This window comes from Pelophylax lessonae, assembly GCF_965119305.1.
Source record: "Pelophylax lessonae genome assembly, chromosome: 7".
NCBI lineage: Eukaryota > Metazoa > Chordata > Amphibia > Anura > Ranidae > Pelophylax > Pelophylax lessonae.
Genome location: NC_138774.1, coordinates 79,026,606 through 79,051,275, shown reverse-complemented (window position 1 = coordinate 79,051,275; position 24,670 = coordinate 79,026,606). Strand labels below are relative to the sequence as shown.

Here is a 24,670-nt window from a genome sequence, read left to right as displayed (position 1 = left end):
AATGATGTACTATATGGTACTTAAAAATAAACACCACATCTCTCCCTTATACAGGTGCATCTCATAAAATTAGAAAATCATCAAAACGTTAATTTATTTCAGTATTTAAATTCAAAAAGTGAAACTCATATATTTTACATAGATGCATTACACACAGAGTGATATATTTCAAGCATTTCTTTCTTTTAATGTTGATGATTATGGTTTACATCTAGTGAAAATCAAAATTCAGTATCTCAGAAAATTAGAATATTACATAAGACCAATAAAAAAAAATATTTTTGAATACATAAATGTTGGCTTACTGAAAGTATGTCCATGTACAGTATAGTATACACTCAATACTTGGCTGGGGGCCCCTTTTGCATGAATTACTGCATCAATGCAGCGTGGCATGGAGGCGATTAGCCTGTGGCACTGCTGAGGTGGTATAAAAAGGCCAGGTTTCTTTGATAGTGGCTTTCAGCTGATCTACATTGTTGGGTTTGGTGTCTCTCTTGACAATACCCCACAGGTTCTCTACGGGGTTTAAGTCAAGTGAATTTGCTGGCCAATCAAGCACAGTGATACCATGATCATTAAACCAGGTATTGGTACTTTTAACAGTGTGGGCAGGTGCCAAGTCCTGCTGGAAAATTAAATCAGCATCTCCAAAAAGCTGGTCAGCAGAGAAGTGCTCTAGAATTTCCTGGAAGAGGGCTGCACTGGCTTTCACACTGGACCTCATGCAACTGGATTCTGTGCCTCTCCACTCTTCCTCCAGACTCTGGGACATTGATTTCCAAATTAAATGCAACATTTTCCACAGCCAGTGATGATTTGGGGAGCCATGTCAACTGCTGGTGTTGGTCCACTGTGTTTTATCAAGTCCAAAGTCAGCGCAGCCCTCTACCAGGAAATTCTAGAGCACTTCATGCTTACCTCTGCTGACCAGCTTTATGGAAATGCTGATTTCATTTTCCAGCAGGACTTGGCACCTGCCCATACTGCCAAAAGTACCAAGACCTGGTTTAATGTTAATAATATCACTGTGCTTGATCGGCCAGCAAACTCGCTTGACCTAAACCCCATAGAGAATCTGTGGGGTATTTTCAAGAGGAAGATGAGAGACACCAGAACCAACAATGCAGACGAGCTGAAAGCCGCTATCAAAGAAACCTGGGCTTCCATAACACCTCAGGATACCGAATTGATGCAGTACTTCATGCAAATGGAGCCCCGACCAAGTATTGAGTGCATACTATACTGTATATGGACATACTTTTTAGTAAGCCAGCATTTCTGTATTAAAAAATCTTTTTCTTATTGGTCTTATGTAATATTCTAATTTTCTAAGATACTGAATTTTGAGTTTTCACTAGCCTTAAGGCTCGGTTCACACTGATGCGATGCGGGAAGGCTGCGAACTCGCAGCCTGTTCATGCATCGCACACGCACCCCCAGCAGTTCACACTGCCATATGCGATCCGCTGGGGGTGTCAATGTAATCTTAACGACACCCCCAGTTTGATCGCATATCGCAGTGCGATCGTGCAGTTCGCACAGGATCGGATCGCACAAGTGTGAACCGCTGTGCGATCCGATCCTGATGCGGCAGCAAAAATGCCTCCTGTGCGTGTTTGCTGCGGGTGCGATGCGAATTTAGCCATACAAACTGTATGGCTAAACTCGCACCGCACAGCTGATCGCATGTAATGTCGGAGCAGTGCGCTCCGACATTACATGCGAACCCCGCACACGCAGTAGTGTGAACCGGGGCTCAAAACTAAAATAAATAAATGCTTGAAATATATCACTCTGTGTGCAACGCAATTATAAAAATTATGATTTCCCTTTTGGAATTGAATTACTGAAATAAATTAACTTTTTGATGATATTCTATATCACCCCCCCCCCCCCCCTTCTTCCCTAGGTGCAAAGAATATATTGTAACAATCACAATAAATACCTAAAATATGTAAATCAAAACTGACTTACAAATGCAAAAAATATAATAAAATTTCAATAATTTTCAATGTTCATTTTCAATACCAATAAGGATTGTGTCAGTTCACTATTAAGAATACACAAATCCTCATGAGAATCCTCTTGTGTGTGAAAAAAAAAAAACAATCCCACTTCTCAATATAACAGCGCACTTCCCCCCAAGGTGTTCTTTTTGTCTAAACCATGACAAACCATGACACTTCCTTTGTGAAAATAGACTCCAATTGACTTCCTAAATGAGTACGTAGGTCAAAAAGCACTTTAACCAGTTCTGGACCGGAAAGATTTGCCCCCTTAATGACCAGGCCATTTTTTGCGTCTCAACACTGGGTTACTTTAATGGAAAATTGCACGGTCGCGCAACACTGTACCGAAATAAAATTGATGTCCTTTTTTTCCCCACAAACAGCTTTCTTTTGGTGGTATTTGATCACCTCTGAGATTTTTATTTTTTTGCACTATAAACAAAAAAAAGAGCGACAATTGTGAAAAAAGAAAAAAAAAAACTATTTTTTACATTCTGCTATATAACATTCCCAAAAAAAAAAATGTAAAATCTACATTTTCATCCTTTTAGGCCTGCTATATATTTTTGGTGAAAAAAAAAATTGCAATAAGCATATTTTGATTGATTTGCGCAAAAGTTATCGCGTCTACAAACTAGGGGAAAAATTTATGTCATTTTTATTTAAGTAGCACTGCCCCCCATAAGGACTGCTGAATATCCACTCTGCGGATCCCTCCTGGTTACCAGTACCTGGTTAACAACAAATGCAATTCTTACACTCCTCTTGGCTCTTCACTCCATTAACCACCCCCCGTCCGCGCTACAGACTATATACGGCTGCAGCGCGGACTCGAATTTTCGGGAGGCCGTTTTTAAACGGCCTCCCAGTGACACGCCCCCAGCGCGCTCCCGCGAGCGCGCTGCGGGGAAAATCTGTGTCGGCCGTGTCCCTTGGACACAGCCGATCACAGATCGTGGTGAATGGCCAATCACAGCGGCCATTCACCACGTGATCTGGCCGTCCAATGAGCGATGATCTCATATGTAAACATATGAGATCATCTCTCATCGCCGGCGCTCCTTCCTCACACGGAGCCTGCAGTGTGAGGAAGGAGGGGGAGCCGACAGCCGCTGGGGACACACAGCAATGTAATCAGGGCACTGATCAACAGTGCCCTGATTACTAAAAGGTAAAAACACACACACAGTGCCCCCACATCAGTGCCCACAGTGCCCGCCATCAGTGTCCCCCATCAATGCCCACAATCAGTGCCCATAGTGCTGCTAGTCAGTGCCCATCAGTGCCTGCTCATCTAGGCACTGATGAGCACTGACTGGCAGCACTATGGGCACTGAGTGTGGGCACTGATGGTGCTGCCCATCAGTGCCGCTCATCAGTGCCACCCGTCAGTGTCCAGTGCCATCCGCCAGTGCCCATCAGTGCCGCCTATCAGTGCCCATCAGTGCCGCCTCTCAGTGCCCAGCAGTGCCACCTGTCAGTGCACAGCAGTGCCGCCTCTCAGTGCCCAGCAGTGCCGCCTCTCAGTGCCCAGCAGTGCCGCCTATCAGTGCCCAGCAGTGCCGCCTATCAGTGCTCATCAGTGCCGCCTCTCAGTGCTGCCTCTCAGTGCCGCCTCTCAGTGCTCATCAGTGCGGCATATTAGTACCTCCTCATCAGTGCCCATAAGTGCCACCTCATCAGTGCCCATAAGTGCCACCTCATCAGTGCCCATCAGTGCAGCCTATCAGTGCCCATCAGTGCCGCCTCATCAGCGCACATCAGTGAAGGAGAAAAATTTATTTTCAAAATTTACTCGCAGAAAATAAGAAAAACTTTTTTTTTTTTTCAAAATTTTTTGTCTTTCTTTTTTTTTTGTAAAAAATAAAAAACCCAGAGATGATTAAATACCACCAAAAGAAAGCTCTATTTGTGTGAAAAAAATGATAAAAATTTCATATGGGTACAGTGTAGCATGACCGCGCAATTGTCATTCAAAGTGTGACAGCGCTGAAAGCTGAAAATTGGCCTGGATGGGAAGGGTGTTTAAGTGCACAGAAGGCAAGTGGTTAAACAGTCCAGGGGTGTTTGGCTGTTTTTGTTGTTTATTTTGTAATGGGGATAGGAGAAGGAAATAGTGGGATACTCCAATTTAACTATTCACAATATATGAGGACTTCTATCTTTAAGTATCTTGCTTTCTCTCAAGACGACTTGGTGGACAATATATTATCTTATCTTCAGGATATTCTCCCTAGCATCCTCTTTCTGCTGACACCCGTCCACTGACTATCCTACAAACAGGGGTGGCTCCCCTCAGGTCAGGCCCCTTGACACGAGTCCCTGTACTCACGATACTGCAGCCACAGGGTCTCCAGTGTCTCCCCTCTCAGTCAGCTTCCCTGGACCTCTGGGTTCAGCTCCTCTCAACCGCTCCTCTGGCCCTCAGGACAACCTCATGCAACCGCATGGCACCTCTACAGAGGAGGAGGCAGCCGCCCTCTCCCCCTGGGACTCTGCTCTTCAACGAAAGACCCCGAGCACATGTGCTCCTGGCTTTTATACAGTATCCCAGCAGGCACCGAGGCAACCTGCCCTCTGCCAATCATCAGGACTGTATCAAAAGCTTATGCACCGTTTGTCATGTTTCCTCCCACTATCCAACATGCCTCCCTATTGAACCAGCGTGAAACACTCTAGACTGAATGAATCGCACACTGAGCAGACCTCACTAGCAGATCCTGCTCTCTGGTAGGCAGAGAGCAATATAGATTTACCTGCAGCCTCTCTGGTAAGCAGACAGAGCTCAAAACTATACTCTCTCCCTAGCACCTACGTAGGAGGGTGCTACATTTATTTTATTGTTATTTACTAGTAATGGGGGTGATCAGCGATTTTTAGCAGGACTGTGACATTGTGGTGGACAGATCGGACCCCTAACTGACATTTTTGACACTTTTGGGGGGGACCAGTGACATTACTACAGTTATCAGTGCTAAAAATATGCAATATATAATAATGACACTAGCAGGGAAGGGGTTAACCTAGGGGTGATCAAAGGGATAATTGTGAGCCTAGGGAAGTGTTTTCTAACTGTGGGGGGAGGAACTTGTGAAATGATCATAGAGACCTGTGTTCCTATATAGAAGGATCACAGGGGCTCTGTGATCATTTCAGAGAGAAGAACATGGAGTGTCCTCTCTCAGCGGGGAGCAATCGCAGGTGCCCAGCGGCAATCGCGGCCACCGGTCCCGTGGATCGGCATCCCCGCTGCCTAGTGGGGGAGGTAGCGCGCTGGTCAGTAAAACTGTGGCAGCCGGTGGGCAAGTGGTTAACAGATCAATTGGACTCACTAAATATATTTCCATGAGCGAGGATTGTCATGGTTTATGGACACATTAAAGAGAACCTTGAAAGAAGTGCACAGCTCGATTAAAAAGTGGATTGATGCACATGTTTTTTGTGTGCAAAAAAGATAATTTTTATTGGAATTTATGTATTTGGGGCTGAATTGCTAAAACCGGAGAGTGCAAAATCTGGTGCAGCTCTGCATGGAAACCAGTCAACTTCCAGGTTTTTTTTTTTTTGTCAAAGCTTAATTTCACAAGCTGAAGTTAGAAGTTGATTGGCTACCATGCACAGCTGCACCAGATTTTACACTCTCCAGTTTTAGTAAATCCATCCCACTACACATTTAGGCCCCTTTCACACGGGCATTCCGATCCACCTGTCAGTTTTTCAGGCGGACCTGATCGGATGCTCCATGCATCCCTATGGGGCAGCGGATGTCAGCGGAGACATCTCCACTGACACCCGCTGCTATCCGATTCCGATCCTGTCCGTGAAATCCGGACGCATGGAAACCTTATTTTCCATCCGTCTGGAGGATCTGATTGGATGAGAACGGACAGGCGGACTGTTCTCATCTGATCTCCCCATAGAGGACAGCGGGGATCTGACAGCTCTGTCTCTGCACAAAGAGTGGAGACGGGAGCTGTCATTCGCCTGCTCAGCGGGGATCGGCGGATCGATCCCCGCTGAGCAGAAAAGACTCCATCGCTGTGTGAAAGGGGCCTAACAAACAATGAACATTTTTGTTATTGAAAATGAACATTGAATATTATTGACATGTTATAATGTTATTTGCAAATATAACAGAGTTGGTAATAATTTGCATATTTTAGTTAATTTAATGATTGTTATATTTTCTTTGCATCTAGGGAATAAAGGGTTAGAAGGGGATATATAAGGGAGAGCTGTATGCATTTATTTAGTTGTGCTACCTTCTGTTATTGAACTGGTATTGATCTTAATACAGCCGCTTAGTATTTTTTTCTATTTCACTTAGAGTGCTGAATTCTAATTGTTTATTATAGGGAATCCATGTAGTGTGTAACAGAATTATCTGATATATACAGTACATTTTAATGAATGTATGAGCCTAAACAAAGGCTGAAAAACCTGGCCTAAGTCAAATGGTAAAAGTTTAAAGAGTAGCAAAACTACAACAGAGTGAAAGAGGGAAAGTTTACAAAAGAAGAAAGATATTTAAATAGGTGCAGACTGAATTATAATTACACATTCATTAAGCATTATTGTGTTTTGAATTGTAGGTTATAAAAAAAAGCCGTATGATAGACTACATTTACATTTGTACATCTACATTTGCTAAAGATAAGGTTCAAATTGCCTGGCCTGCAACCTCCCAGAGTTGTATATACATTCTGTTAACTAGCGATGCCCAATAGGTGCTGTTTTTTAAATGGGAGAGCTGCTCCTTATAGAGCTGAATGAATAGCCCATGTCCTGGAAGCAGCATGCTCATAGCAAAACATGATGAATACTTACACAGCTATGGGAGGCTGTAAGCCAAGCTGCTTGAAACAAGATTTATCTGCACTCTTCATATGCGTAGGCGCAAGTACAAATGCAGAATTCACAGCAAAAAGCTCAAATGCGGGGCCACAGTAGACCCATTGCAGCCTATAATGGTGTCTTTAGAGGTTGTAGTAAGTCCACAGATGCATTTCCTGATCTTAAAGTTATTGGTTATATCAGGGGACAATCATCTTATTCTCAGGTTTTTATTGGTTGTACTCCGGGATTTAGGAGGTGAACATAGCTAAGACAGATATATCTAGTTAAAGAAGGCTGCTATAGTAGGCTGTATAATATGCCTAGAATAAAAGCATCTATGGAACTAAATAAACGTTATCTACCCATACATCACAGGACATCATGACTCAGTAAAAACTTTAAGGACACTTTTCAAACAAGCTGCTACCTACCTGAGCGTTCTGTCCTTCCCTAGTATAAGCAGCTTTGGTATCTTCTGCCCCTACCCTACCCTTTTTATTCAACAGTATCTATCAGAGGGGTGCCAGAGGGCCATGCACAACAGACTGCCATACAATATCTTTATGGGCACCTTTAGGTTAAAAAGAGCTCCTTTACTCATAATTTTAAAAAAAAGTATATTGCTGACTTAAGCATGATGTGTGGCCTAGTGATCGGCCGATATCGTTTTTTTATTGCCGATACCGATATTTTGGTCATCGCACATCGGTATCGGCCAATATATGCCAATATTTTTTTTTTTTTACATGTACTCTTGTGGAGGGATCTGGGGGTCTAAAAGACCCACAAACCCCTCCTCTGCACTTAAAAGCATTCAAAACGCCAAGTTTGGCTGTTTTGAATGCTGTTATTATTTTGAATTTGGCGCTGAGTACCCAAGTGTTTTGACATCACTTCCGGGTTTTTACATGGAGACCCGATCAGAGCCGAATGCGGATTTGATCGGGTCTTCGGCGGCCGTGCAGGTAGGATGCCTGGGTCTCCTGGTGGGACAGGAGACCCTGGCGAGCCGCAGAAGGCGGCGGGAGGGGGGGGGAAACGTCCTCTCCCGCTCCTTGTAATGACAGCTGAGCGGCTTCTCAGCCGCATCGGTTGTCATTACATGGCGGCCGACCATCGGCTATGGACGCTGTTACCGGGGTGATGCCTCTAGCTGCAGGCATCACTCCGGTACAGCACTTTTCCGAAATATCGGCAATATCAGTCACCTTGGTGGCCAGTTCCGATATATCGGGGAAAGGGCATGTCGGCCCCCGATATATCTGTGTTGCCGATAATCGGTCGATCCCTAGTGTGGACCATCTGTAGCTCCCACTGACAACCCTACCAAATACCTCCCAACTTTCTTAGATAGGAGGGACACATTATAGCACAAGGTATTTGCACAAAGGTCACATCCTTGCTATGCACCTTAAAAAAAAAAATAATAATTAAAAGGCTTAGTGCAGTATAGCACATTTGGTAGTTAAACAGTACATTTTTGAAGATGTTTGTACATCAGACCAAAAAGAGGGAGACCTAAGAAGGAAAATGGGACAGAAGGATTTGGTTCCAAAACAGGTACATTCCCTTTAAATAGGGGATGGTTGAAAGCTATGCATTTCACCTTAGGCTGCACATAGGTTGGCTACACAGAAACCTGGCCCTGTGTGCACTACAGGATACAGGATATACTCAAATAGTATTCATCTTATCTACAGCAAATATTCTGCAATGCACATAAAGACAACGATGACAGAATTTCCATCGATCAACTGGTCCCTGCTCTGAAGGCAGCAGGTAAGACGTGTGTCTAATTGTTGAATATTGTATCCCAAGGCTAATATTCAGTGACCATAGTTATGAATAGGTTTTTAAATTTATAGATATACTTTTTGGATATCTACATATCCAAAAAGCAATTAATATGTAATGTATTGGTTATGAACCAAAAGAAACTGTCGGTGTTGTTTAAAGAATTTACATCCACCCCAGTAATCCACTGGTCATTTTCTGCAGGCCAGAAACCACCCACCCCTCTCCTGCAGCATTAAATGTTCTAAAACTATAAACAGCACTCCTGAGTACCAATACTGATTTATTACTGCTATGTGAGAGGAAATCATGATTGCTGCTACACCCTATGGCATACAAAAAGATAGAGACGTTTGAGAGGAGATATGATACGCAACTATTAAATTGGAGGAGAAGCAGTTCAACCTTAAAACTGTGTAGGGGGTTATTTACTGTTGGAGCGGTAAGGATGTGGAATTCCCTTCCTCAATCAGTGGTGTCAGCTGGAAGTGTTGATAGCTTAAAAAAAAAACTCTTAGATGGGCATCTTAGTGAACACAATATACAGGGATGCAGGAAATGATATTGACATAAACACACACACACTTACACAAGTTGAACTAGATAGACTGATGTCTTTGTTCAATCTTACCAACTATGTATTTATAAAAAACAAATCACAGCGATCTGTTTAAGTTGATTATCAGCATGCAGGATATACAGCATTGGAGGAATTTAGCTGCTGTAAGTGAACATACACTATATTATCAAAAGTATTGGGATGCCTGCCTTTACATGCACATAAACTTTAATGGCATCCCAGTCTTAAGCTGGCCATACATTATACAATTTTCTTGTTCAATTTCCTTTAGATTTACCTTCAAATACGTAGTGCAAGGGACTGCCTGGTTGAATACAAAATTGAAAGTTTTTAGGTGTGACCTCATATTTTATATATTTTTGGTAAATCTAAAGGAAAGTTGTAGAAGAAAATTGCATAATGTATGGCCAGCATATGTCCATAGGATTCAATATTGAGTTGGCCCACCCTTGCAGCTAGAACAGCTTCAAATCTTCTGGGAAGGTTCTCCACAAGGTTTAGGAGTGTGTCTGTGAGAATGTTCGACCATTCTTCCAGAAGCGCATTTGTGAGGTTAGGCACTGATGTTGGATGGGAAGGCCTGGCTCGCATTCTCTGCTCTAATTCATCACAAAGGTGTTCTATCGGGTTCAGATCAGGACTCTGTGAAGGCCAGTCAAGTTTCTCCACCCCAAACTAGCTCATCCATATCTTTATAACCTAGTTTGGGGTGGGGGAACTTGACTGGCCTGCACAGAGACCTGACCTCAACACGATAGAACACCTTTGGGATGAATTAGAGCGGAGACTGCGAGCCAGGCCTTCTCATCCAAAATCAGTGCCTGACCTCACAAATGCGCTTCTGGAAGAATGATCAAACATTCCCATAGACACACTCTTAAACCTTGTGGACAGCCTTCCCAGAAGAGTTGAAGCTGTTATAGCTGCAAAGGGTGGGCCAACTCAATATTGAACCCTACGGACTAAGACTGGGATCATAGGTGTGCGCAGCCTATTGCATTAGGGTGTGCACCCCAAAGTTTAAATACACATGCATGTGTTTGCCTACATGTATATGGCCCCGATACATTACTCTCCCTGCTGGCAAAGTGAAATAGAAGTGTGTGGCACTTCTCTTATTGCAGAGCAGGTCCGAGGGAGATCTTTCCCATCTCCTCACTGGCAAACAGAGCGATAATGCTAATGTGCCCTAGGTGATTAGGGTGTGCCCAGGCACACCGGGCACACCCTGTGCGCACGCCTATGACTGGGATGCCCTTAAAGTTCATGTGCATGTAAAGGCAGGTGTCCCAATACTTTTGGTAATATAGTGTATTTAAAGGGATATTTTACTTTGCCTGAATAATATCCTGGTACCCTTTGTAGCCCCACAACAGGTAATAAAGATGCAAAATCTGGCAGAATACCAATTATTTTACTATCATGTCTGTATAGAATTTCAGACCAGACTCCTCAGCAGATGTTTTACAGTATTTGGTAATTGCAGATTGAGGAAGAGGAAAGAAGGAGAAGTTGTCTTTCGAAGCATTGCCCTTCATGTAGAGGTTGCCAATAAATCAGTTGCTTTTATTCTAAGTTGGATCCCGTGCTCCTGTTTTTCTGTTGTTTGCTCTCCATAAAATATTGGGCACTGATTACAAGTTAGAGAACCTCTGTGTGAGATAACCATGACCTTGAGGTGGGATTGGGTGGTTCAAGGCCATCCTAAAGTGGTAGTAAAATCACTATGTTTGTTTTTACATATAGGTAAGTCGATAATAAGGCTTACCTATAGGTACAGTAAATATGTCCTAAACATGCACCGTTTAGAAGATATTTACTTTAGTAGCAACCAGTGAGGTCACCGGCCCATGCACTCTGAAGGAACGGCATACCCCTGCCATTCCTTCAGAGCCCTGTGCCACGGCTGTGACTCCCATGTGCATGCGCTGGAGTGACGTCAACGCAGCATGGCCATTCGTACGGCCGAAGTCCCCGAACGTGAAAGGAAGACTGGGTGAAGATGGAAGTGCCATGACCCTGCTGGAGGGATTCGTTTTCAGGTAAGTCTGTCATAATGTGCTAGTATGTGGTGCATACTAACAGATTATGACTAAAACCAACCGGGGGGCCATTTTTTTTTCTTATTTGTTGAGGTTTACTACCTCTTTAAGGGACTTCCCTGGTAATGAGAGAGAGTTTACAAACTTATCCTTTAAAAGCATCCATCTGTGTTTAAAAATGCATAATAAAAATTCCCCGTCTGCTTTTTAAAAAATGTTTGCATTCTACCAACCTACTCATCAGTGCCAGCCCTGGTAATTTGACTGAGAGGCTAAATTAGCATACAGCATGAGTCAGAGAATGTGACTGGGAGAGTGCAGACTTACATAATACACATCCAACAGTCAAAAATAGCCCTCTACAATATATCATATTTAACTTGCAATATATGCCTACCATGCTCGATTCTGCGCCTCCCTATTTTTATTTCTTTCATAAATTAGATAGAAATCATTGTTTTCCCTCTGTTTTACCGCTATACTGTATATAAGTATGCTTCTGTGTTAAAAGATTATTTACAGAAAAGAAAAACATTATAAACTGGAAGCAATATAACGATAAAGTTACAGTATACAGAACATTTCATTTTTTCTTTTATCATACAGGCCTCCCAGTAGATGATTTCTTGGCAAGACTTGTCCAATTAAGATACGGGGACGCCACTGGCTTTCTCAGCTATCATCATTTCATCTGCTGTCTCCTAAAATTTCAAAGTCTCACCGGTGAGTCTCAAAAGCTTAGTCAGTAAACTAAATTTCAAAAACCTAATTTCACATGGGATTTAACTCACAGCTGCAGCAAAAATCCTGTACAAAGCAATGACAGGCTGACAGCCGCTGCAGCTGTCCGTGGGTGTTCAGATGTATTTGCCCTTGAAACGATTACCTGCGGTTAGAGACAAATTATTGCTGCTCGACATAAATAGCTTGCAATCCCAGAGTGATCATCTGTCCCTAATCGCAGGTAATCACTCCACTTGAAATTACATTTTAACACCCACAGACAGCTGGGGCTGCTGTCAACCTGTCATTGCTTTGTACAGACTGAGCAGTCACAACAATCCGCACTCATGTCTGAATCCAGCCTCAGGAAAACAGTGGATACCTTCTGCAGCTGTGGGTAAAATCCTGTGTAAATGAGGCCTAACAGTTAAATGGATTGTCCACCTAAAAGTAATATTTTAGTTATGGATTGAGCCTGGTGGTCTGCAATGACCTCAGCTTACTTATAAACTATATTACCAAAAGTATTGGAACTCCTGACTTTACGTGCAAATTAACTTTAACTGCATCCTAGTCTTAGTCTGTAGGGTTCAATATTAAGTTGGTCCACCCTTTTGCAGCTATAACAGCTTCAGCTCTTCTGGGAAGGCTGTCCACAAGGTTTGGGAGTGTTACTATGGGAATGTTTGACCATTCATGCAAAAGCCCATTTGTAAGGTCAGGCACTGGTGTGGACGAGCAGGCCTGGCTCACAGTCTCCGCTCAAATTCTAAACTCAAATTTTGGATTACCTTGCTTTGTGCACTGGTGGGCAGTCATGTTGGAACAGCAAGGGGCCATCCCCAAACTGTTCCCGCAGAGTTGTGAGCATGAAATTGTCTAAAATGTCTTGGTATGCTGATGCCTTAGGACTTCTCTTCACTGAAACTAAGGAGCTAAGCCCAACCCCTGAAAAACAACCCCACACCATGAGCCCCCCTCCACCAAATGATTTGGACCAGTGCACAAAAAAAAAAAGGCAAGACATGGATGAGCTAGTTTGGGGTGGAGAAACTTGACTGGGCTGCACAGAGTCCTGACCTTAACTCGATAGAACACCTTTGGGATGAATTTGAGCAGAGACTGTGAGCCAGGCCTTCTCGTTCACATCAATGCTTGACCTCACAAATGTGCTTGTAGCACCCTACAGGTAGGTGCTAGGTAAAGTATAGTGGGCCTTGGCTGCTTAACAGGAGGGCCATGATTTCAGCTGGACTGTCATGTGTCCCAGGTGAGGTTACTGAGAGGGGAGTCTCCCCACTGGCTCTGTGAGAGGATTCTCATAGGGCAGTGGAGGAAACCCAATCAGTGACTCAGTCAGGCTTGTATCTACCCCAGAAGGCAGATTCTGCCGCAGAGGATTCTGGGAGTGGGTATAAGTTTGAAGGCGAGCGCATGACGCAGCGTCTTTGGCGGGAAGCAGAGTCCCAGGAGGGAGAGTACGGCTGTCTCTCCTCCTGTCAGAGGAAGCGGGTGTCCCGGGTGGCGGCCTGGGAATGGCGGCGAGTGTGAAGCCGAGCTGCAGAGGGGATCCGGTGTGCCGAGAACCAGCGGAAAGAGAGAGAGGGGTCCAGTTCCAGGAAAGCCAACAAAGGTCGTGAGTACTGAGGATTGCCCCTGGGGGTCTGCCGGAGAAGGTTCTAGGGATCCAGGAGTCAGCTAGCTGTTAAAGGGGGTGCCTGGTCAGAGGACCCTGAAGTAGTAGAGGGGGTACCTAGGTAGAGGACCCTGAAGTGTTAAGGGGACGTCTGTAGTTTGGGCCCTGAAGAGTCAGTGTACAGTGGAAAGTGTACAAGTTAAGAGTTGCAGCAGCACAAGTATCTACACAGAGCTACCTCAGCTAGTGCAGGGCTGGAGGGAGCTGTTCAGTGACTTTTGAGCTAAAACAGTGTCAGGAGTCAAGTGTTCTACAGTCCTGGATTTTCTGAGTTAAAGTCGAGGTTCCAGCACAGTTTCAGTACTACAGTATCTATAGGCGTCAGGAAGCGCTGGTCGGCATTCAGCTGGCATCAAGACAGCGCCAACAGGCATTTTTCTTCAAGTGTCCCAAAGTGTACCTAGTTGAGTCAGAGGAGTATCCCACACATTCCCTTCTCCCATCCCCTAAATACAATAAAACAAACAAACCAAAGATGCCGGAATGGTCATTGTCTCAGTTCTCACACATGGGTTCGCAACTCAAAAATGTTGGAGGTGTCACCGGTAACAATGGCAGACCCACATCAGGCCCAAGGCCTGGAAAAACTGCTACACACTTCTGGAAGAATAGTCAAACATTCCCATAGACACACTCCTAAGCCTTGTGGACAGCCTTCCCAGAAGAGTTGAAGCTGTTATAGCTGCAAAGGGTGGGTTAACTCAATATTGAACCCTACAGACTAAGACTGGGATGCCATTAAAGTTCATGTGCATGTAAAAGCAGGCATCCCAATACTTTTGATAATATCTGGGATGTTCCAACAGCAAGATCTCCATGCTATAATGTCCAGCTCTTTACCTGTCCTGGATTTAAAGAGTATGTATGACCAAATGTTTTTTTTATGTTTTGGATAGTGAAGGGAATAATTATGGTACCCCTTTCAGTTGTATATTGTCTCTGTGACTCTGTCTGTAGGCAAGTGGCCTACTGTATGCTTAGTTAGCACCAGGTTGCCCAGGTTAGGAGGGAAGGGTTAATGTTTTGCCACCTTTCCCGATATATTTGTTGGCTTTCTCTTTGGCTCGGTTCACATATTGGTGTCTCGGATCATGGGCAGAATCACCACGATTTTACCCGTGATCCAAAAATCATTGCAAACCGCGGGACACCCGTGCGATTCCCGTGACTGGCAATGGCACCCCAAATGCAGCACGGTAAAATTGCGGGTCACCTGTCGCCCAAAAAAGTACAAGAACAGTCACAGGCATCCCGCTATTTGCAATGATTTGGGATCGTGGGCAGATTTGCAGCAATTCTGCCTGCAATCTGAGACGCCAATATGTGAACAGAGCCTAAAAAGGGAAAGGTCCAGGTCCTAAGGGGGGCACAGGCAACTAGGGATACATGCAGAGACTTGCTAGGACCTGTGGTCCGTTCTGGAATGCCGACCTGCCAGAACAGCCCAAGAATATGGACTTGGGCTGTTCTGGCGGGTAATGACATATAATGTAATGTGTAAAGAAAAAAAAAATTACCATTAAGTTATAATAGGGTCTTTTTTTTTTTTTAGTACTCGCCGATACCAATTACTGATATCTACCTCAACTTTTTTGTTTACACTTCAGCTGTCAGCAATGGTACAACGCATTGAAAAGTTATTTTACAAATGAAATAAATTCATTTTATTTTCATTTTGCACTTTTTTCAATGTAAAAGGTATAAATATATGTTAAAGGCGTAAAAATATTCATGAACAAAGAAAACAAAAAAACGTTTTAATTATCAATAGTTTTTAAAATAGAAGTAAATAAAACAAAAATTTGCAGGAAAATAATAGGTAAATGGAGAAGGAGAATAAGGAGGTAATAAGGCTGATTAGAGTAAATTAGGGATTAAACAGAGAAACAATTTAACCAAACCCAAAATAAAAAATAATTTTTTTATTTGACAAGGTGACTTTAAACTGACTTAATTTGCAGACTAAAGTTCATCCCTTTGATATGTAAATGATTAAACAGAAAGATACAATGTTTCTTCAATCTTTCTCTTTCAGCAGCAGAGCAATGTTGTTGATAAACATTGCCGGCTGCCTCTTTTTTTGGCAGCTGTGAGCAGCTGAACGGCTCTGCACTTTCTTCATGAATCGTGGAAATGCTGGATTAAGATCATGGCGGGGGGGGGGGTGTCTAATCACAATCATGATCTTTTAACCACTTTCCGACCGCCACCCGACTATATACGGCAGCGGTCAGCCCCTCCCAGGCAAAGTGACGTACCGGTACGTCACTAGCCTGGGAGGGAATAGGGGGCGAGCGTGCGCCGCCGGGGGCGCGCTCCCACCCCCGCTTGTACCCGAAGTCGTCGGGTGGAGAGGGAGAAAGGCAGGCGGGTAATGTAAACAAAGCTGCCTGTCACTCTCCCCTGTGTAAAAGCACTGATCACTCGGTCCTGCTATGTAGGACCGTTGATCTGTGCTGTTACACACAAAGCCACATCCAATCACAGCAAGAAACACGCCAACCCCTCCCTCTCCAATAAAGTTAACCCCTTCCCTCCCAGTGTCATTTTTACAGTAACAGTGCATATGTATAGCACTGATTACTGTAGTAATGTCACTGGTACCCCCAAAAGTGTCAAAAATGTCAGTCAAGGGTCCGATCTGTCTGCCGCAATGTCGCAGTCCCGCAAAAAAAAAATCGCAGATCGCCCCCATTACTCGTTAAAAAAAAAAACAGCAAAAATTACAAAAATCTTTCCCTTAGTTAGTAAACGCAATAACTTTTGCGCAAACCAATCAAAATACGCTTTTTGCAATTTTTTCTTTTACCAAACATATGTAGCAGAAAACAAATTGGCCTAAAATGTTAAAAAAAATGTGATTTTTAAATTTTTTGGGGGGAATTTCATTTAAAAAAATTTGAAAAATATTGTTATTTTTTCAAAATTGTCGCTCTTTTTTTGTTTATAGCGCATAATTAAAAAAATCGCACATGTGATCAATTACCACCAAAAGAAAGCTCTGTTTGTGGGGAAAAAAAAAGATGTCAATTTCATTTGGGTACAGCGTTGCACGACTACGCAATTGTCCGTTAAAGTCACGCAGTGCCGAATCACAAAATAGGCCCTGGTCAGGAAGGGGGTAAAATCTTCTGGGGCTTAAGTGGTTGATAATTAATTGTGCAGCTCTAGTTCCAGCTACTACTGATGTGTTCTCATAATACAAAATAAGTAACAAAAATCCAATATGAAGAACATGACTCTATCATAATGGCCACAGCAAGTGTGCAGACTGAAAAACTCAATTGCAGAGACTGTCAGATAGTTTCACTTTCCAGCATCTGCCCAAAAAAAAAATGAATTATCAGTTTTGGGTGGACATTTGATACTGCATATATTTCATAAAAGCTGTTCAGGTATTCAACATTTTTTTTATATTCTACAGAGAAGTTCCAGGCTGCAGATCCCACAGGGTCTGGTACAGTGACCCTAAGCTATCGTCAGGTAGGTATGACGTAAGACCTACCACTAGCCATACTGTGCAGCCTTCTCTTCACTTTGCACATGTTCTTTCTATTTAAACTGTACAAACAGTCCCGATATATTTACCTCTCCCTCCCTGTCTCATGCAACATGTAAGCATCTCACAACATTCATTCAGATGGGATGCTTATTGTATTGTTTGCAATAAAAAAAAATGGCATTTAGTTGAAAAAAATGGACATGAATTAAAAAAAAAAAAATATATATATATATATATATATATATATATATATATATATATATATATATATATATAAAACACAAGCCTGTAAAATATTTGAAATTCCCATATTATATCTCAGGTGCATACATAAAGCATTCATGTTTAAAATGTTTGACATTCTCACCTAAAACAGGTTTTGTTTAAAAATAACACTGTGCACTTGTATGGGCAGAACTTTGTGGGACATGTACATTACTGTATTTCTTGTGCAGGTGATATGACAATGTAAGGCCAACTGAGTGTTTTGCCCCAGTGCATGAGGCTCTGACATTTAGATTCCGGAAAGACCATAGGTACACTGTCCAGCCCCACTGCCAGCAGCCTGCCAAACTTTGAGATGCTGACAGCTGCTGCAGCTGGACAGAGCTGGAAAGTGCAGTATGCACCCAGAACAAATGCCCGCAATGCAACACATACAGGTGCAACAAAATAAAATGCCTACACGGTTTTCGTTGTTTTACCTTATAAAGCAGCCACAGCCCTCTGTGTGGAAGCAGCAGACTCTGTGCATAGGTCTGACCAGTGGCGGCTGGTGCTCCATGGGTTGGGGAGGGGGGGCGGCAGACAGACCACACCCCCCCCGGACCATACCAGCTCGCACACTATACATTCCCCCCCCCCCCCCTCTGTCGCCGGCTCACTCACCTGGACTGACGTGGAGGACAGGCAGCAGCAGCATGGCCTCTCCTTTCGGCCAATTGGGAAACGGGTCTCAGGACCCGCTTCCTGATTGGCTGGGAGGAGAATCAGTGTGATAATAGTGAATATTTATTCGCTATTGTCACACAATAGCCCACCCTTTTTTGAAGCCTATTAGAGCCTCTAGCTCTAATCACGTGCTTAAAAAAAAATAAAAAAACCCCATTGGAATCCATGTGTCCGGTGCCCTGCATGTAGATTAGGGGGCCGGACGCATGGATAGGGGGGGCCCCAATGCACCAGCCGTCACTGCATCTGACATACCCCCTTCTAAAGCTCTTCAATAAGCAAATCTCATGCTCCCTGCTGATTGGAAAGCTCAAGCTCTGACTCAGCAGTGGTTATGTCAGACCTTTATAGAGAAACCACCACATCCACATGGTAAGCATGCAGCTGACTGGCATGGGATAGGCTTTTAAACACAAGCTGTGGTTTCTAAAGGAAACAAACAGTAAAGATTGAACACTTTTTGCTTTAAGACACATGAAATGTATTTAGATTTAACCACTTCTGGACCGGAAGGTTTTGCCCCCTTAATGACCAGGCCATTTTTTGAGATTTGGCACTGCGTTATTTTTAACTGACATTTGCGTGGTCGTGCAAAGCTGTACCCTAATAAAAATTATTTTTTTTGTGCTATAAACCAAAAAAGAGCGACAATTCGGAAAAAAAAAACAATATTTTAAATTTTCTACTATATAACATAACATTCCCCCCAAAAAATGTAAAAAAATATTTTTTTTCATCCTTTTAGGCCAATTTGTATTCTGCCAGGGGTGATCAAAGGGTTAAGTGTGAGCCTAAGGGAGTGTTTTCTAACTGTATAGGAGAGGGACTTGTGGAATCAACACAGAGACCTGTGATCCTAAATAGGAGGATCACAGGTTCTCTGTGTTCATTCCAGAGAGAACAATGGACTGCTGTGTTTCCAAAAGCAGACCGTCATTCTCTCTCAGCGGGGAGCGATTGCGGGTGCCCGGTGGCAATTGCAGCTGCCGGCCCCATGGATTGACTTCCCCACTTCCTAATGGGGGCAGGCGCTCCCCCAGGAGTGCTCCCGCAGACCACGATACAGGTACGGCGATTCGCGCAGCCAAGCCAGCTTGCCACAGTATATCTGCGGCGGATGGTCGGCAAGTGGTTAAAGCTGTAGTCCTGCAAAAAAAAAAAAAATTGCTGGCAGGTAACGCCATAATGTGCTATCATGCACTGCATACTAGCACATTATGACAGACCTACCTTTTAAACAGAGCCCTCCAGCAGTGCACTGTCACCTCTGCAGGTGCTTGTTTTCGGCCCATCTTCCTTCCAGGTCCAGGTGCTCTGGCAGTTTGAATGGTTGGGCCGTGATGATGTCCCTCCTATGCATGGGAGTAACAATCGCAGTAAGGTGCTGAGAATTGGCGGCACAGTTGGTGTGCCCTTAATGTTGAGCACACTGTGCATGCGCCAGTGAACTCACCGGCTGCTGCACCTGTAACTATCTACTAAACAGTGCAAGCTTAGGAGATATTCACTTTACATACAGACAAGCCTTATTATAAAATGACCTGTAGGTACAAGTGAAAAAGCAGGGTTTACTACTGCTTTAAACCCTTCCCGTTACCTCCTGCCAGCCCTTTTAGTGAATCCTAATGCTGGGAGGCGGAGTTTCTGATCATGTGATCACTGCAATTGGCTGTCTCAGCAATCTCATGATCAATAACCCATCCCACCAGTGACCCAGCCTTTCCCATGACTCAATCAGGGTGCTGGAAGCATGCAGTGAGAGCATTACTAGTACAGAATAGCATAGACTCCATATACAGTATGTGCAAGCCTGGTATTAAAACTAGTGATCGACCGATATCGCTTTTTTATTGCCGATACTGATATTTTGGTCATCGCATATCGGTATCGGCCGATATTTTCTTATATTAAAAAAAAATGTTTTATTTATTTATTTATTTATTGTTTTGACAGGTACTCTAAAACAGGGGTAATGAATTAAAATTCAAGGATGTCCGGTCGCTAAAATTTTCTTTGGGCCGAGGTCCGAATCTGAAGTCTGTGCTATGACTCAGAAAGATGGGCAAAACAAAACGTGTCCATCAGCCTTGCTGTTAACATAAAATGTGCCCATCAGAGTGCCCCTTAACATAAAATGTGTCCATCAGCGTGACCCTTAGCATAAAATTTGCCCATCAGCGTGACCCTTAACATAAAATAAGGGGCACGCTGATGGGCACATTTTATGCTAGGGGGCACTCTGATGGGCACATTTTATGTTAGGGGGCACTCTGATGGGCACATTTTATGTTAGGGGGCATTCTGATGGGCACATTTTATGTTAGGGGGCACACTGATGAGCACATTTTATGTTAGGGGGCACTCTGATGGGCACATTTTGTTAGGGGGCACGCTGATGGGCACATTTTATGTTAGGGGGCACTCTGATGGGCACATTTTGTTAGGGGGCACACTGATGGGCAAAACAAAACGTGTCCATCAGTGTTGCTCTTAACATAAAATATGCCCATTAGAGTGCCCCTTAACAAAATGTGCCCATCAGAGTGCCCCCTAACATAAAATGTGCCCATCAGCGTGACCCTTAGCATAAAATTTGCCCATCAGCGTGCCCCCTAGCATAAAATGTGCCCATCAACGTGACCCTTAGGATAAAATTTGCCCATCAGCGTGCCCCCTAGCATAAAATGTGCCCATCAACGTGACCCTTAGGATAAAATTTGCCCATCAGCGTGCCCCCTAGCATAAAATGTGCCCATCAGCGTGACCCTTAGAATAAAATTTGCCCATCAGCGTGCCCCCTAGCATAAAATGTGCCCATCAGCGTGACCCTTAGCATAAAATTTGCCCATCAGCGTGGCCCCTAACATAAAATGTGCCCATCAGCGTGACCCTTAGCATAAAATTTGCCCATCAGCGTGCCCCTAACATAAAATGTGCCCATCAGCGTGACCCTTAGAATAAAATTTGCCCATCAGCGTGCCCCCTAACATAAAATGTGCCCATCAGCGTGACCCTTAGCATAAAATTTGCCCATCAGCGTGCCCCCTAGCATAAAATGAGCCCATCAACGTGACCCTTAGCATAAAATTTGCCCATCAGCGTGCCCCCTAACATAAAATGTGCCCATCAGTGTGACCCTTAGCATAAAATTTGCCCATCAGCGTGCCCCCTAACATAAAATGTGCCCATCAGCGTGACCCTTAGCATAAAATTTGCCCATCAGCGTGCCCCCTAGCATAAAATGTGCCCATCGGCGTGACCCTTAGCATAAAATTTGCCCATCAGCGTGCCTCTTAACATAAAATGTGCCCATCAGCGTGACCCTTAACATAAAATAAGGGGAATGCTGATGGGCACATTTTATGTTAGGGGGCACTTTGATGGGCACATTTTATGTTAGGGGCATTCTGATGGGCACATTTTATGTTAGGGGGCATTCTGATGGGCACATTTTATGTTGGGGGCATTCTGATGGGCACATTTTATGTTAGGGGCATTCTGATGGGCACATTTTATGTTAGGGGCATTCTGATGGGCACATTTTATGTTAAGGGGCACGCTGATGGGCAAAACAAAATGTGTCCATCAGCGTTGCTCTTAACATTAAATATGCCCATTAGAGTGCCCCTTAACATTAAATATACCCATTAGAGTGCCCCTTAACATTAAATATGCCCATTAGAGTGTCCCTTAACATTAAATATGCCCATTAGAGTGCCCCTTAAGATAAAATATGCCCATTAGAGTGCCCCTTAACATAAAATTTGCCCATGAGCGTGACCCTTAACATAAAATAAGGCGCACACTGATGGGCACATTTTATGTTAGGGGGCACTCTAATAGGCATATTTTATTTTATGGGGCACTCTAATGGACACAAATGTGTGCCCCTTAACAAAATATGCCCATCAGTCTGCATTTTATAAAAATGTGCCCCACATACCTTTCAGAGCGGAAAATGCGGGAGCCAGGAGCAGCGAACATCAGGGGGGCAGGGCGTGCATGTGATGTCACGCCCCAGCTCACGGATAGGCTGAGTGTGAGAGTCAGGAGCCGCAGTTAGGAGCAGGGGGGCGGGGCCCGCACGTGACGTCACGCCCCAACTCGCGGCTGGCTAGGAGGGAGCCGAAGAAAGAAGCAGGGGGCGGAGCGCACACACGGAATGTCACTGGTTGCTGGGACACCCGCGGTCCCAGCAAACCAATGCCTACTTACAGTGGCGGCCTGACGGGTCCGGGCGGAAGCATCGTGCGGGCCGCTCCTGGACCGCGGGCCACCATTTAGTGACGGCTGCTCTAAAAGATCCCAAACCCCTCCTTTGCACTTAAAAGCATTCAAAACGCCAAGTTTGGCTGTTTTGAATGCTGTATTTTTTTTAATTTGGCGCTGAGTACCTGGAAGTGATGTCATGACATCACTTCCGGGTTTTTACATGGAGACCTGATCAGAGCCGTATGCGGCTTTGATAGGGTCTTCTCTTTGGCAGCCGTGCAGGCTGGTTGCCCGGGTCTCCTGGTGGAACAGGAGACCCGGGCAAGCCGTGGAAGGCAGCAGGAGGGGGGGACGTTCCCCTCCCACTCCTTGTAATGCTGTATCAGTTGTCATTACAGCCGACCTTTAGCTATGGACACAGGTACGGGGATGATGCCTCTAGCTGCAGGCATCGCTCCGGTACAAACACTTTCCCAAAATATCGGCAATCGTTAACCTCAGGGGCCAATTCCAATATTTCGGGGAAAGTGCATATCGGCTTTGCCGATAATTTGGTCGATCCCTAATTAAAACCCATTCAATGCGCTGACATATTTGCCAGCAGGAATAGGTTAAACTGAGAGTTTACTCGACCTTTACCTGGCTCAGTTCTATTCAATTAGGATACACTGGGAAGTAGGAGAAAACTCACACAGGAACTAAGGGTCCTTTCACACATGTCCGTTTTTCATCCCATTTTTTTGCGGATGAAAAACGGACATAATGTATCTCAATGGGATTTGCGTCCTTTCCTATCAGTTCCGTTTTTTGGAACGGAAGAGAACCCTATTTTTCTTCCGTTTAAAAAAACGGAACGGATGCAAAAACAGATGTCAGTGGTGACATCCGCAATCCCATTGACATACACTATCTCTGTTTATCATCCGCAAACGGATGGGATGATAAAAACGGACATACAGACCGGATGACATAAGTGTTATCCGTGTCCGTAAGGAAAAAAAAAAGGTCCGCAGCAGATCAAAAAAACGGTCCGCTCCGTGTGAAAGGACCCTTGAATTCTAACTTTTTAATGTTTCCTGGCAGATGCATGGGCTTACCAATGTTCTTTTACAGAAAGGGTTGCTTTTTTTAAAAATTGACTATTGAAAAGGTAAAATTCCTATACATTTTTTGTTGTTGTCTGTATCCCGCTAAGGAGATGCAACAGGAAATTTCCTTCCTCGAGATGCAACAGGAAATTTCTCCAAATTGTTTGAAATTCGCATCCTTAAAAGTTCTCATAGGAACCGGTATCCCCATTTTGGATGTTCCATCATTTTGAATTTCCCACCATTAGATGTCTCGGTATTTACAGTGGTCCCCAGAGCAAAAAGAACTCCCACCAGGAACACAGACAGCAACAACATTTTCCGAAAGGGTCTAACCCTTCCTTGCTTTATCCAAAAAAAAAGAAAAAAAAAAGAAAAGTTTTATACAAGCAAAGGATAATATTGTATATGAATTTTTTTTTTTTATCTGCAGTGGCTACTCCTGGGTGTATACAGCTGATATGATCTCAAAAAGAAGGACCACATGGACTATGCAACACGAAGAAGCCATTGGTGATATATATAAACATGTTTACTGTATAAAATTTGAAAAGATGAAATGGAAAATCCCTGAAATAGCATTTCAACATCTGCCAAGAAGATAAAAGATGTATGAAAAATGGGGTTCATATGCCCAACAACATTTTATAAAGAAATGTTGTTTCCTCTGAGAGTTTGAAGTGCTTTCTGGCAAGATGGAGAACAACTTCCTACCTCAAAAGCTCTTATTTCACAACCATGTTGTTATTTATACCAAGTGCTGTTAAAATGTTGTTATTCATGGACTCTAAATTGTTATAACTAAATATGTCAAATAAGCCTAATCTTTTCAGTGTAATAAATATGATTTCAATGTAATACACATGAATAAATATGGCTTTTTTTATATATATATTTTTTTATGTTTTTTTCTATGTTTTAAAGTCTGTAGTTCTACTGTAGAGTGCTTTAGCCACTTGACCTTTGGAAGGTTTTAGCCCCTTCATTATATAAATGAAAAAATACCATAAAATGTTGAGAAAACAAACAAAAAATATATTTTCTACTTTCTGTTATAAAACATATCCACATTTCTTCAAAAATTTAGGCCAAACTGTATTCTGCTGCATGTCCCTAGTCAAAACCAAACTGCGTTTTTGGGGACACTATACAATTGGGGACACTAGTATAGTTCTGATCATGATTAGGATACTGATACAGACACTATACAAGCAATGGCAGTGATAGGCGACAT

General features: G+C 43.6%; 1 protein-coding gene across 1 annotated transcript in view; it reads left to right on the top strand.

Annotated features, from left to right (window-relative positions):
• LOC309560164 (calpain-2 catalytic subunit-like) overlaps window positions 1–24,240 on the top strand; it is a 78,767-nt gene extending 54,527 nt beyond the window's left edge. Inside the window, exons 18-21 of the mRNA XM_082263729.1 lie at window positions 8,549–8,627; window positions 11,871–11,987; window positions 17,108–17,166; window positions 23,870–24,240. Of these exons, the coding sequence (XP_082119855.1) occupies window positions 8,549–8,627; window positions 11,871–11,987; window positions 17,108–17,166; window positions 23,870–23,896 (282 nt within the window). The 3' untranslated portion in view covers window positions 23,897–24,240. The remainder of the gene's footprint in view (window positions 1–8,548; window positions 8,628–11,870; window positions 11,988–17,107; window positions 17,167–23,869) is intronic.
• Window positions 24,241–24,670: the final 430 nt, after the last annotated feature.